Source organism: Gordionus sp. m RMFG-2023, chromosome 1, assembly GCF_954871325.1.
Source record: "Gordionus sp. m RMFG-2023 chromosome 1, tfGorSpeb1-WG-v2, whole genome shotgun sequence".
Lineage (NCBI taxonomy): Eukaryota > Metazoa > Nematomorpha > Gordioida > Chordodea > Parachordodidae > Gordionus > Gordionus sp. m RMFG-2023.
The window spans coordinates 68,315,290-68,330,737 of NC_088775.1; the positions used below are offsets into that span (position 1 = coordinate 68,315,290).

The 15,448-nt window shown below is 26.5% G+C and overlaps 2 protein-coding genes across 5 annotated transcripts in view; one reads left to right on the forward strand and one right to left on the reverse strand.

Moving 5' to 3' along the window:
• LOC135922224 (uncharacterized) overlaps window positions 1–12,724 on the forward strand; it is a 160,312-nt gene extending 147,588 nt beyond the window's left edge. Inside the window, exons 7-15 of one of the 2 annotated variants that reach the window (XR_010570792.1) lie at window positions 712–805; window positions 7,457–8,029; window positions 8,294–8,374; window positions 9,714–9,812; window positions 9,863–10,006; window positions 10,653–10,802; window positions 10,874–11,012; window positions 11,347–11,415; window positions 11,966–12,724. Coding sequence is in view for 1 of the 2 variants with exons in the window: in XM_065456638.1 (XP_065312710.1) it covers window positions 712–805; window positions 7,457–8,029; window positions 8,294–8,374; window positions 9,714–9,812; window positions 9,863–10,006; window positions 10,653–10,780 (1,119 nt within the window). In the remaining variant the exon portion in view is untranslated. The remainder of the gene's footprint in view (window positions 1–711; window positions 806–7,456; window positions 8,030–8,293; window positions 8,375–9,713; window positions 9,813–9,862; window positions 10,007–10,652; window positions 10,803–10,873; window positions 11,013–11,346; window positions 11,416–11,965) is intronic. The other variant, XM_065456638.1, reaches the window with a different exon arrangement.
• Window positions 12,725–12,920: 196 nt separating this feature from the next.
• On the reverse strand, window positions 12,921–15,433 carry LOC135931502 (fucose-1-phosphate guanylyltransferase-like). Of its 3 annotated transcripts, XM_065468669.1 has the most exons (4): window positions 15,285–15,347; window positions 15,130–15,185; window positions 15,032–15,085; window positions 12,921–14,981 (listed from the first exon to the last, which is right to left on the reverse strand). In XM_065468669.1, the coding sequence occupies exon 4, from the start codon at window positions 14,896–14,898 to the stop codon at window positions 13,057–13,059; it is 1,842 nt and encodes a 613-aa protein (XP_065324741.1). In that variant the 5' UTR covers window positions 14,899–14,981; window positions 15,032–15,085; window positions 15,130–15,185; window positions 15,285–15,347; the 3' UTR covers window positions 12,921–13,056. The 3 variants fall into 3 exon arrangements, with proteins under 3 accessions (XP_065324741.1, XP_065324739.1, XP_065324740.1); XM_065468667.1 differs by lacking the exon at window positions 15,285–15,347 and adding an exon at window positions 15,379–15,433 and having other exon boundaries at window positions 15,032–15,202; XM_065468668.1 differs by having other exon boundaries at window positions 15,032–15,202; window positions 15,253–15,302.
• Between the last annotated feature and the right edge of the window lie 15 nt (window positions 15,434–15,448).

A 15,448-nucleotide genomic window follows, 5' to 3' on the forward strand; every position in this document is an offset into this window, starting at 1 on the left:
TAAAAATGATTTTATGTCATGTCTATCTTTTGGAGTTAAATATTTTTGTATTGCTATTATTTTATTTTTATCTGGGTGTAAGTTTTTGTTATATTTTTTACAAATCTATGTTCATTTATATAAACTTGACATTTATGTAGAAATCTTTTTTAAATTTAATTAATTTTTTGATTAAAAAAACAAGGGGAGAATTTTATTTTTTATAAAATATTTTTACATAGAAATATGTATTCATTTTATTATATAATTTACGATTTGAAATTAACTTTTTGGTTTTAAAATAAAAAAAGATATATTCGATTATTTAAGTTTTAATTAAGTATATCGCCATTATCGGCGATAATTATTAAAGTTTTAATTTAACAGAACTTTAAAAATCATTCACTTTCTTCAGAAGAAAATACCATTTATTTCTGCTAATGTATAGTAGTCAAAATATATAATAATTTTAATATAGTAGAAAATAAATCTTGGATTTGTAAAGAACTGCTTGATAAATCAAGATCCTCTCATTTACTTGACTTAAAAACCTTAATTTAGTGGATTTAAAACTCAATAATTTAATAATTTAACCAAATAAAGAGATTTAAAATTTAAACCAAAAATATTTTTTAAAGTACTTATGCCCACACCCCACTCCCTACCACATTGAATGCTACAAGTTTTATTTTATTCAAGTAATATAATATCTTAAATTAATACTATTCATAGTTACTACATCAGCATCAAGCAGCTGCTTTCGCTGGGTATTTGCAACCCCTCTCCGGGCATATTCATCATCAACACATATTAGCAAGCCCAAATGGTAACCAAATATTTAAATATCATATTATAAATAATTGCAATTTTAAAAAAATACAATTTTTCAATTATTGATAATTATTTTTCAAATTAAAAAAAAAAATTTCCTAATTTTATAAATAGTTGACTACACATCTTAGAATGTTTTATCAAAATATATATCCTGAAATATTTAATTTTTTCCTTCTCATCTTAATAGTAGCATTAGCCAGATCTAATCCCTTTTCTTTTTATAATCTATGTCAAAATAGTCACGAGGGCAAATAATTGCAAAGGCCGAGATCTGCCCCCTCCCCACATTTTTGTTCCTTACCCCCTATCTCTAACCCCTGAAAATTATATAGAAGCAATTTACACACCCCTCCTCATAGACACTTCAAAATATTAGCGCCTTTGTGATGATCTAATCTCAAGACTTGTCAATCTTATTAAGACACCTAGATCGGATCTACCTTTTTGATTTTTTCTTTGAATCAAATCGTTTATTAAATATTACATAAAATAAACATTTCTAAAAATTAAGAACAATAATATAAAATTAATCCCTATTTTGTATTCTAATCCTTACTACTCTAACCATCATTTTGAGGAGCACATCTGGATTTTTAACTAATTTCTAATATTTAAATCATTTATAGACAACGCTTTTTTAATTTAGAAACGAGTATACTTATCATATACTAGCATGTATAGAGTGCCTACCATTTGAATTTAAGACAATCTCTTAAACCTTTAAACTACCCTTAACTTATATGAATTTTGATCAATAGATTTTTCATATAAATTAAAAATATATGCCTAAATTGTCTATAAAAGTTTAAAAATTGCTAAAAACTTTGATCACTGAAAGATAGCCCTGAATTTGCGAAACCCAGAGGCCATATATAAAGTGTTAACTATAGATATCACTTAATATCCTTTGAAAAGGTAATATCAGCCTCATAAGTCGTCAAATATGCCTAATTTTTAGCCAATGATTAAAAAAAAAGTATCGGTAATGATAAAATGGGAATATGTGATGTTTAATAAAATGTATTTTTTAAATTTTTATTAATTTTCATATTAGACACGGAATTAAAGATTAAAAAAGACTCGAAGCAATGCAGTCCTTTAATGTATAAATGTAATCTGGTCTGATTTTGGATGTTAAACAGACAAGGTCGAGGAAATAATAGCTAAACGGTGAGATCTAACCATCATCTTTTAATGCCTAATGTTGAGCAGTGGCATAGCCAGAATTCTTTGAGGGGAGGGGCTAATTTTCAGAAGAGTCCCGTCTATGAAAAATTTTAATTAAGTATTTTTGATTTTCCTACGGTTATTTTTATTTTGCTTTTTCTCAGTTAAAAGTTGAATAAACAATTGGAAGCACTAATTCTCACATCTATGGTAATGTTTCGCCCTTTATTAATGCCTATGACTTTAACTAGTATTGTAGCCAGCATAAACAAAAACATCAAAATATTGGACAACCTTCCGATATAAAAGCGACTGAGAGCAATTATACTAAAAATTTTATCGATGTTTAGATTAAAATGTATATTATTTGAATCCGTTTGGTAAGTATAAAGAAAAAAACTTATTAGCAAAATAATAATTCTAAATTTAGCATGATAGAATTGAAAATATAGATGAACTAATTACCTGGTTCATATTAATTGCCTTACTACATATTAATTCCTCAATCAGTTTCGCGAAGAACAGAAAAGAAATCGAGTTATTAACAAAATACTATGACATCCATGATTTAGGCGTGAAGTGAGGCAAGCTTTGGGAAACACTAATTTAACCTCTACCAAACCCTTGAGTAAAGCTCAATTAGTATAATTTTATTGCTTTTTTTTGTTTGGTAGAGAGTTTAAAGGGGAAATAAATTATTGGTAAAATAAATTAAAAATTGTCAAATTTGATATCATAACAAAACGCGGAATATAGAAGTTTTAAATATTTGGTTTGCATTATTGTTTAGTGTCATACTTTAATTCTCCAACTAAATAATCGAATTTTAAGTCTAATAATCACCAAGGTATCATGCCTTGAGTGTCAGCAAAACTCTGTTAGCACTAAACTTATTATAATGCTTAGCGCGCATTTGTATATTTTAGTGCTTCAGAGTATAAGCACAAATGCATTTGAAAAATTTGTTAAGATCGGCATCATACTGAAATTAGAAGTACTTAATGCCTGATTAGTACTTTTTAATTCATCAATCAGTTCATTAATAAACAAAAACTAGTTATAAGAGAAATGAAAATTATAAATACATGCCTTAATTTAAATGCTAAATATTTTCCCCAATTCAAATTTTTTTTGAATCTTATAATTTTACGATCTTTATAATATTTTAGTAGATAGCCCATCAAGAATGACGGGGATTGAGAGTTTAATCCTAATTTGATTATAGATGTTACTTTTCATTTTATAAAAATTTGATATGAATCTGAATCCCATATTAAGATGCTATGCTAAATATAAAATTTCCCCCCTCCATGCTTTTGAAATCACTAATTCTAAAACTTAGACCAATATGTAATGCTTAACTAATACACATTTTAGTTTAACAATCGGGTTGGTAAATATTATAAACAAAAAAATTATTAACAAAATGAGAAAATTTCTAAAATTGGAAGATAAAACAAAGCAATCAATAATAATAAAAATAAATGAAATACATATGTATAAAAAATTACTCTCAAAAATAAATTTTTTCTCCTATTTTAAAAGAGCCTAGATGTCACTGATCGTAGCCTTGATACTTTTGCCATTTAGTAGTGGTAGCATAAAAAGTAGTCGAATAGACTTGTGGCCTCTTTGGGAAATGTGATACCAGAATAGTGAAATTGTAAAAGATTACTGTTTTTTATCCTCAAATTCTAAGATTGTGCTATTGTTTAGTATATATATACTAAATGCACTTTATAACTTGGAAATAGAAAACAAACATCTTTTGGAAGCATCAAGTTCTTCATTTTTTTTAAAATAAAATTTATATTTAAAAAAAATTAATGTGACAATTTGATTAAAATGTTAAATGTTCATATAGTATTCTTTATTCGTAGAATTTTAAGATTCTTTCACGTATCTTTTTTAAATGGAAGACAGTATTTTTGAAATGATTTTATAGAATAGAAAAAAATTTAAAAGAAATGTAAGCAAATATTAGTCGATATATCAATAGAAACGCAAAATATTATCTATCCGATTTTTGTTTGGTTTCTCGCTGTTGAAGAATAATGAGGGATCTTTTATAATAGCTTTAGATATATAATTCATATTTTAGTAGTTAAGGGTGAGCGTTGTGATTTTGCCGTCCTTAGTTTATTATGCGGGTGTGTTCCTATTGTTCAATAGTCTAAATACATGACATTGTTGTATTTTTTATAATGCAAATTTGTGAGACAAAGAGGTTTCCCCATCTTGTATTTATAGAAAATATTCTATAGTTTTTGATGATAAAAAGGATTCTTGACTATAAAAGGTAGGAGTACTCGAGAAAGATATTGAAAAACAATTAAATAAAATGTTCTCTTGAGAGTTGAAAGCAATATTTTTTAAGCAAACGTCAAAAGGTTATAGTAGATGTATTGCGTGATGTAGCTTCGCAAACAGAATGAATATTAAAGCCCAATTGAAAGGTAAATGTTAAATCCTTTTTAAGGTGGGCTAAGACGATAAGCGAATAATTTGAATCAGTGGCGTCACTAACCTTTACAATCTCAGTGGGCTTAAAAAAAAAATTTATTTTAAAAATTACCTTTTCTTTAAACTAACAATATCCAAAATAACCTTTTTTTCCTAAATTACCTTCTTTTTTTTATAGCTAGCTTTTTTTTTAGTGGTATAAAAAAAATTCAATATTTTGAGGAGGATCTTCAAATTGGGGACTCAAGCTCCTGCGGCCCCTCCTCCCTAGACGCTACTGATTTGAATGTATACATATTTCTAGTTACATTAAAATATATCCCACTTGTCATCTCTATCATTTAAATTTTCCCTTTAATTGTTAAATTAATCTCTCCTACACCACATTCCCCGATAAATGGCATGCCATTCCTAAATAAAACTTGGTTATGAATAACTTTATGTGTTCAGTTTAATATGTTGCCAACTTGAACCATTAGTAACAAGGTATGTAGGTAAGCGTCAAAATAATAATTTATGGGTCAATTTCTACTCATTATAGTTATCTACATCATATTTATCAAAAAGTTAAATACTCTAACAGATAGCATAAAATGGCCGTGGCATTAATGCAAAATAAAAGACCAGGTTAAAGACAGTTTATTAATATCGGCCCCGACTTTTAGTAACTGCCCTAGTTTATCATTCAAGGATATTTTAACCGAACCAATACAAAAACAAACAATAAAGTATTGTTTAAACCAATACCAAGCGTTGTTACAGCTTAACGTTCCTGTAATTCTATCAATTAAATTTAGCAAAAATTGTTACTTCTAAAAGTAGCGCTTATTTTTGTTACTTTATAAATTTCAGTTTTATTTTCAAAATCTTTTTATAAAAATTTGAAATGGATAATCTGATGTTTCATTTTACTAAAAAAAATATTAATAGGATTGTTTCTGGTATTATGTTGCTTTGACTTTTATAGTGAAAAGAATGAATATCATATGAAGAAATGAGGTCAGAAAGCTTAGTGATGACATTTCGATTTAATTGCAAGTTTTAAAACATACAATATGAGGAAAAAGTAGACCCACAAAAAAATGAATCGAATAATCATGCTATTCATATTCGCACGAATAATAAAATTATTATTCGATTCGAAATTTTTTCAATGTTTATAAAAAATAGATTATATTTTTCAAAAAAATTAATAGATGTGAAGGATTCTGCTAAAACTAAGCTAATTGTCATTGGTGTATAAAAATTTACAGAAAATAACAAGCGATAATTAAATTATCATATATACAACAATTAAATGTTTTACTTCTAATGAAGATAAAAATAAATAAATAATCCACTTAGATTAAATAATTACTTTATATTTTTAATTACGAATACTAACGAAAAATAATATTTCCTAAAAATTACGAATGTTTTCTCAAAAATTTTCTTAAAGGTGATGTAATAATTAATCATGTGAATCGCGAATTCAATATCAATTTTCAGCGCAATAAGCCTTGTTATCTTTGTTGGCAATTTTCATCTATCTTTTCTCACTTTGGAATTTAATTAAGTAATTACACTTCACCTTACATTTTTCTAAATAACGGTACTGTACAAACTATTGCCTTTTTTCTCCAGGAAACTTAACCGTTATACTTCTTTTCCATAGATAAAGTTAACCGTTAATTTTTTTGTCATTCGATTTTTTAATATTGGTTCCCAGCTCCAACATTCTCAGATATTTTATCGAACTTTATTTTGACATTCAAAAAATTATTCCGAAATTTCTAAAACAAATTTTTATAAAACAATGATACTAACCTCAAATAATTAATTGCTCCTTAATTAATAAATCTGTGAAAATCTGGCAGATAATGTTGCAATCGCATCGCAACATCATGTAAACAAGCAACTACTTATCTTATTTTTCGATTTTTCATCTCTTCAAATATATATTTTTTTCTTGTTAATTTTATTACCTCCCCCTCCCCTACACATGTTAAACCTATTTGCCTACTTTATATATTTATTCATCGATATAATAGATTTTTCTTGTAATTTCGCTTACGAATTGAAATTATCAAATTTTTCGCAATATATTGTAAAAAAATATTAAAAATATTATGAAATGATTCGATAATGGTAAGAGTGATTTTAATTTTATAAATAATTTAATATTAAGGTAATAATCTATGATTTAAAATTTACAGCTGAAGCTGAATAAATTACATAAATGATACCTTTAGCATAATAATTAAATCAAAGTTTAAAATTGTAAATCTTAAGCCAAGTGGCATTGTTATGATGCTGTCTTTTATCATTTAGACAAATGTCTTTTAATTTTAAGGGTGAATAAAAGGTGTTACTTTTTGCTTTCTAACCTAGAGAGTATTAGGCAATATTTTACACTTCTCTAAAACCTTTATATATACAATTTACAATTTATTCAATCGGTAAAATAAAATATTTATTTTTGAAGGCGCCTTTCAAAAATAAATACAATAATGCAAAAATTTGAGAAATATTCGACCACTTATGAGAGCATTACTTATAACTAAATATATAAAATCAAATATTTTTCGTATAATTGAAAAAATTAAAATTTTAAGAGAAATTTTTAAAAAATGATGAATAACGACTACCTATATTATTGTTTTGTTTATCGATCAAATAATAAAATAACTCGGCTAATTACTTTCATAATTTTATATTGTCAATATGTAAATTATTTTTGTCAAGGCAATATAATATAATAGTCATAAATATTATATTTTAATTCATTTTCATATTGATTACACAATCTAAATTTGGGTTGGGGTAAAAAATATAATATTTTATAACCTACTTTAAAAGAATTCGCATTAGCAACCTAACCAGCCCTTAAATATAATTAATATAAACCATTTTTGTATCCTCCATGAAACATTATTAATTTATCAAATCATTATTCACCATTTGAATGCAATAACAGCAAATTATTCATATATATCTTATAATCATTTTATTTTGGAAAACAAATCTGAATAAGATTTAAATGGAAGTGGTAGTCATACTGCAACATTAGCTGCATTAGGAGCGGTAAATACTACCCCTCCTTCAGCCTATGGGACATTATCCGGGGCCCAAGTCATAGGAGGACCCCATAATCACCAGCAATTACTTCTAGCATTGGCAGCCCAGCAACAACATCAAGGACATATAATATCGAGTTCTGGGATTAACAATGTAGGATTAGCTTTGGGCGGAAGTATAAACCATTCGCAGCATGGCAGCTTAACTACTACCGTTTCCGGCTCACACAACAGTACAATTAGTAATTCAAGTACTAGCTCTTCATCGATTACAAATAGTAACGAAATTTCTACGGCTAGTCAAATCACTTGCGTAGGAGTACACAGCCATTATAGTAGTAGTAATAATGCGGTTAATACCGGGAGTTTTGTACTAGCCTCACCTCATCACCAACACACCCTAAATTTGCAACATCATCATCACACCCAACAGCAACAAATGGCATTTTTAGAACAACTGTATTCCTCAAACGCGGCCCTGGCGACTATTGCAGCTGCACAGCCTAGTCTCTTGGGCCATCATTATCAAGGTAAATCAGATCGATTTATAAATATATTATTTCATTATAAATTTTTAAGATAATTTTATAGCAAATTATGCTACAGACACATAGATATATTTTTTTAAATTATATTTATATAATATTGATCATTTATTTAAAAAAAAGATGAATATTGGTTATATGAAAAAATATGGCAAATTATTTTAATTAAAAAAAATAAATAGTAGGTAGTATGGTAATGATTGGGAGAAAGCTTAAAAATTATATAACAAAAATTATGTTAAATACTAGGGAGCGCATATTCAATTGATCCTTTATTACAAAGCCCGACAGCGGCAACGCTACAAAGTGTTCAAGCTTTGCAGGCATACGGTAAATAGTCTTCTATTATCACATATTATTTTGAAATTTAATAAAGTTAAAATAATATAGATTACACTCAGGTCGTCCCACTATATCCTCAAAATAAATACAATCTTATTATAAATACTAATTTTTGAATGACTAATTGAATTTTTTTAGAAAAAAACATTAAGAAACGATTTTGAAACAAATTTTCAAAAAATTTTGAGCATCTATATTTTTAAAGAGATTTATGATCAAATTTTACATATAAATTACCAAATTTATAAGTAAATCTTTGTAATTTTTATGAATAAAATAATCTTTTTTTAAGATGAAATCACAAATTAAGAAATAAATCTTTAAAGATTTTTGCTCAAAATTTTTTTCAAACTCCGAAAAAAAATTAAAATGAAAATTATATTTTTTTATAATGTAATAAGGCCAAAATTGAAAAATAAATTAATGGAGGGAAGTTACCCTAAAGTGCCTTTCCCTTGAGCAAAATCATGGTTATGCCTTATGTTCTTTTATATTCTATATATTTCAAGGTTGGCAAGTCGGTCAATTGACCGGTCAAATTTGTCAATTAACAGGAGGAGTATTTGACCTGGTCAAATACGGTCAAATGCTCTAAAAAAATCGAAAAAAAATAAATTAATAACAGGAAAAAAACGATATAAATACATGTTATCACAATATTGCTTATTTTTTGGGTCCCCAATATCAAGTGGAGCATCTCACTAGTAGTGAATTCAATGAAGTATATGATATAATTCAAGAATTAGCCATTTTACAAGGTTGTGATGACCAAAATATTTTAAGTGATATAATTAATTTCAGAAGCTAAATCAGCATGCTTAATAGCAAATTATGTGGAAAACAGTAATTTCCATAAGAAACAATCAATTCCGACCTCAAGTTAATAGATAAAACTTTGCCATCATGCCCATTAAGAGACTAACAATTCCTAGTTCTTCTTAAGAAATAGGTCGATTTGGGTTAAAATTCTTTTGAAAATAGAAATCGAAAGATCTCGACATCAGTAAAATTGATTAAAAAATATTAAAGAAAATGATAATATTGAATGAGTCAGAACAAGACTCTGCTACAGAGAGCTAAACATAGTTATTGAACGACAATGAATTTAAAAAATTAATATTATAGATTCATTTTATTATTATATTTAAAATAAAGTTAATATTGACTTAAAAAAACATATATTTGAATTTGGCCATATTTGACCTGTCAAATATCGGTCAATTGACCGAAACGTATTTGACCGGTCAAATGCACAACCCTGATATATTTGATTTAACTACTGAAATATAATAATAAATGTTTGACCAATATCGCTTTTATTAACCAGCTTATCCTGCTACCGCTATATATGGAACGTTCAATCAAGCTTTGACTGCTCACCAATTGGCTTCTACCCCGATTTTTACAACTCAACAACAACGCGAAGGTTACTAATAATTTTATAAATTATTTGTGCTTAGTTTCATTCATATTTAGGGCCTGAAGGTTGCAATCTATTTATTTATCATCTTCCACAAGAGTTCGGAGATAGTGAACTGATGCAAATGTTTATACCTTTTGGAACTGTAATTAGTGCTAAAGTTTTCGTTGATAAAGCCACAAATCAGAGCAAATGTTTTGGTAAATTCGTTATTTGATCAATTTTCAGCAGGGTTTAAACCGGGATACTAGAATTGACGAACCGTTATAAAAAAAATTTTTTAAAGGATAAAATCGAACCAATGTAAATATTTTCCGACCGGCTTTTTAAATTATTAGTATAATTTGAAATATTATTTATTTTAATAAGACTATATATTTCATTAATTCGTTTCTTGTTTATTTGTTATTTCTTATTAATATAATAAAATACGAGAAATTCAACTTCTATTTATTTAATTTATATTTTAAAAATATTTTTATTAGATTTTCTTTGGAAATCAATTTATAAAAATACACTATAAATTATGATTAATTATAAAAAATCTCAAACTTATAAAAAAAATCTTAAGGAAATATGATATGAATCTCTAAATTTAACTTAAAACTTTACGAACCGATATAAATTTGTTATAAAAAATAACTCGATGAAACTAAACCGTTTTGAAAGAATCGGAATGGAACTAAACCGTTACATTTAATAGTTCGACATCCTGATTTTAAGAAATTTATAATAATCTTTGTTTGGTATTTTAAACATTGAACAGTGAAATAACTCAAAGCAAAAATTTATAGTGACTAACAAAGAAATCAAACTATACATAAATAAATTAATCTTTATATCAAGGGTTTGTGAGTTATGACAATCCAAACAGTGCACAGGCTGCCATTCAATCCATGAACGGGTTTCAAATAGGCATGAAAAGGCTAAAAGTACAATTAAAACGCCCAAAGGATGCGAATAAACCATATTGACTAGTTAAGCGAACCCATTAAAGTAAAATTAATATTTATTACTTTTCACTGGCAGGTGGTAGTAATATTTGATAATTTTTATAATGAATTAAGGTGTTTAAAGATACCTTTCCCCTCGCGCATTAAATTTAATCAGAAAATGATTAGAAATAATAAGAATCTTGAATCACGAGTCGAAAGAAAGACAGATAATCTATATCTGATTTTGAAGATAAAAATCAATTCGTTGAAGGTAAAGATTATTTATATGGCTTAACATTTATAAACGTCTAAACGATCGTTATTGCCTAGGTCTACATTATATACGTGTGAGTGTCGTGGAGATCTGTGTTTTTATATATTTTATTTAGTATTTGTGTAAGTAATATCAGGTAATAACAGTAACATAGCGTGAAAATGTTCTTTTTTCTAACTCGATCCTAGTTTTTGATATCGTAAAATCGTTTTATGTTTCAAACATTAATTATGCAAAAATAAATATCAGTCGTGAACCTATTAAATGTAGTTTTAATAACGTGGCGTGTTCTATAAAACCTGACCCTTAAATAATCTTCTTTTACAAAAAGTAAAAGGGTCGACGTTCTCTATGAATACAGTTTGGATCAACGATCTTACAACATGATTTATCATATAAAGTTTGTCATAATAACAAAATTTTGATTAAAGCTTTCTATATTATCATCTATGGTTGGCCTATTTTATCTCTGATAGTGATCATTAACTTCTGTGACATGGACTGATATCGATTATCATAACCTTCTTAGATAATTTTATCATTAGTGAATTGGTATGTTATAAAAGAAAAGTTAGAACTACCAAAATCTGATTATTGGCTTATGACGAATAGTGGAACCTAAACATATGGCAAAATATGAGTTAATAAATCTATTCGAAGCTTGGTCATTTATACATCAAATAATCATGCGGATTTTGCAATATCATTTGAAAACCTTATTTCTTAACATTCAAAAATAAAGTAGTTTTATCGAATACATTTCATGGTGTAGATTAATAAGCTTTACTGAATAATTAATTTAATAAAATTTCAACACTTATAAATTTTGAAACACCTATAAAATTTGAAATAACAGGCTTATTAATATTTATATTTAACCTAATAATTCTAGATTTTTCCAGCTTAAAGCATTTTATATTTTTTTATAAAAAAAAATAAAAAAAATATAGAATTCAAGGACTTCGCCTAAATTCCTGAAAGAAAAATATTATAAATTATTCCAAATTAATATCACCATTCCAATTTACATCGAGTCACAATTATTACGAACTTATTTATAATTTTTTTTAAAATTAAAGTGCAATAAAAATGAATATTTTTTTTTAACTTTTCAATTTTTGCAAAATATGACCGCGTTAAAAAGAGAACCATCCTTACAATGGCTTGTTTTATAATCTTTAGCTATTTTTGTTTTTAGATTTTTTCCTCCACTGAATTAAAAAAAAATGATTTGTGAAATATGCACATCTATATATATTTTCTTATCTTATATATTGAATTATACAATAATGGTATTTGGGACATAGTGGCATTATTTTTAAACTTCTTGAAGAATTTTTTTTAAATTTATATAATATACTTTTTAATTTAATAACCCTTTGTTTTTATGAAAAATGAAATCAAATTCATTTTTTTTGAGAAAGTGCTTTTCCTGCTCATGAACAGTAAACGCTAATCGTACAATACAAAGGATCAATATGACCTGAACGACTATGTAGCTTATAGAACCAATGAAAACATTATGATAGTAAATTTAATTTATAAACAGACATAATATAATGATTAAATTAAGGTTCTTCTTTTTTTTAATAAAAAACATATTTTTTAAATATTATAATATTTCGCCTATTGATTATAATTTAATATATATTTTTTTGAAGAAATATAAAATGGGAGAGTGTAGATCTCTAGTCCCATAAGACTCATTTTTTTTTAAAAAACTTTTTTTTAATAAAATAATTTTATTTATAAATTCGTATTTCATTTTTTTTGATTAGAAAAATATGTAAAACGTAATATTAAATTTACTATAATATTTCATTTTAAACTTTGTCCATACTACAATTGAATTTACAAATAAATTATGATTATAGAATCTCATAGGGAAAGAAAATAAACGAATCCGAATATTTTTGGTTATTATATACTTTGTTAAACTAGGCGTCTAATTGGAGTGAATGAATTAGAGTATTGTGAATATATATAATGTAATGATATTTTTCTAATATTGAAAAGAGTCATTTGATTTTTAGGGATATATTTACGACTTTAAATACTGTCTAATATTTTGGAGCAACGAATTCCGATAATTTGATAAGAATGGCGTTGCATGCTTATTCTTACAAATATCATTCATAGAAACCAACATCTCGCTGTTACTTAATCCTGCATCGCTCGCGGATAAATAAGTAGATGCTCTCTTTAATCGCGATTTCAGGTCTTGGCGGTTAAGATGTGTGATATCAATTTCTTTCAGAAAAGAAATGACCAGATTGTAGGTTTTAATGAATGAGAATGTAGGATTCTTACAAATGGGAAATATCTTTAAATCCCAAAGTGTTATATTGGCTCTAGTTGGAGTTTCAGTATTGTCAAGGAATGTATAAAAAAATTTGCCCAAGTACTTTAGGTAACTTATGCTGTAATCTAACAACCGAATGAATTTAGAAGTCATTTTTATATCGTCCTCAATTCCAAAACAAAACGTGACATATCCAATCTCTTGATTCTCGCTTAAAAGTGTGGCATCTCCTTTAAAAATGGATTTATCCACGGGGTAAGTAAACCACAAAGTTGAAGGAGGAATATCGAAAATAGTGGGTATAAAGGAGCTACCTTGAGCAGATATTGCATGAGTTAATAAATCGGTTACATTAAATTCAACGTGGCTTAGGATATTATCACCATTCAATTTGAATATTTTTTCAGCTTTTATACTTACATTAAGTTTATCAAAAAAAAATAAAGAGCAAAACTCTATAATGTATCGTGGCGAATCTATGGCTAGGTCAAATTCAAGGCAGTCCCAGCCTAATATCAGAGAGTTATTAATACTTCTTGAGGAGTCCACTCGTTTAATATTAATGTCAAGATCAGGAATCGAATGAAATATATTTTGACCAGAAGAGGATTCAATATAACAATTAACAATTGGTTTAAAATGAAGGGCATTTGCTAGGTGTATATTTAAATAAGGAAACACTGGCAAATTATCCTTTATACTATGAGATAAAATGATTGGAGTTAAACAATAAGCATCTAAAATTTCGGGTAAAGTCCCCAAATGGAAAAATTTTGACTTCATTAAAACAAAAATTTTAATGTCACACTCTTTAAATATTTCATGAAGTTTAATCTTCAGTGTTTTCGTAGTTGAATACAATAAGGAATCAAATTTAATAGCAAAGTTTGATTGCAAAAAATCTACATAACAATCAATTTCTTCATTTTGATCCATGATTGCTTGTGAAAAATCTTTTTCCTTCAAAACTAAATTATATAATGATGATACAATCTGTGGCCCAATCACAAAACTACTATCTGTAAAAACAATTTCATTCAATGTGTTTGATGTAGAATATTCATTATTACTGTAACCCTCATGTTTAATTTCAAGACTATTTATAGAATTATTGTAAAATAATATGGCATGTTCTTTCATCATATCAAATTTGGAAGGCTTTTGCAAGATTTTATATATTTCATTTTTCTCAATTATAGCATCATGATTGAGAAAAAAAGTTCTTAAAGATTTTAGAGCAAAAACACCATGTTTCATACCAATTTGGATAGATGAAGGGTGAGCTAAACATAGAATATCATATGCAATAGGATTTTTATTTTCAGTTGTAATTGATAAGGAATTTAATTGATAAACTTGAATATCATCTGCACATGTTATCATAATACCCCCTTTATTGCTCAAATTTGAAAACATGAATGGAATCAGAGGTATAAATATTGCTAATTTAAAATCTAATAAGTCATATTGATAATTTTTGTGGCTATCATGTTCATAATTTTCTATTGTTAAAGGCATAAAAATTTTTCCTATTAAAGAATAATGTGGCAACCTTTGACTGTAACCCCCTGAGTGAATCATTAAAATTTTAGACCTTAATACTTGACCAAGATTGTAAATATTTGCAAGTTTAAAAATAGCTTTTAAAGTAGCAAGACCTGTTCCTTTAAAATTATATTTTATATAAATTTATTTAAATTCACAAGTTCAATACCTATTTTTATAGATTCTCCATCCGAGAATACATAAATTGGTATATCTGGTAATACTTTTAAAGATTGTTTGTATTTAATAACATTTTCAAAATATAACTTCTGAATATGATCAGCAGCTGTAATAACAACCATATCCCAATAACTAATTTTTATCTGTTCAATAGTTTTACCTTAATTTTGGATATAAATATTTAAAATGTTAGCATTTTTATCAAAATACCTCAATATTAGTTTTACTAAATAGATTATTACCCTTGAGGTCAATTCATTTAATTATATTTATTTATTCAGTATAATAAATAAATACAATTTATAATATATATATAAAGAAAATAATTGATTATACCTCGTATTTGATCATATTGCATAAATATATTAGAAATAAATTGTGCAATGGATTTTTCAAACATTGGTAA

Bases quoted from the DNA above. Each gene is read 5' to 3' on its own strand.
- LOC135931502 (XM_065468667.1), bottom strand. From the start codon at position 15,400: ATGCAATATGATCAAATACGAG. The intron at 15,203-15,378 runs GTATAATCAATT...TCCAAAATTAAG, and splicing joins GCAATATGATCAAATACGAG to GTAAAACTATTGAACAGATA. The intron at 14,982-15,031 runs GTATTGAACTTG...ATAATTTTAAAG, and splicing joins TGGAGAATCTATAAAAATAG to GAACAGGTCTTGCTACTTTA.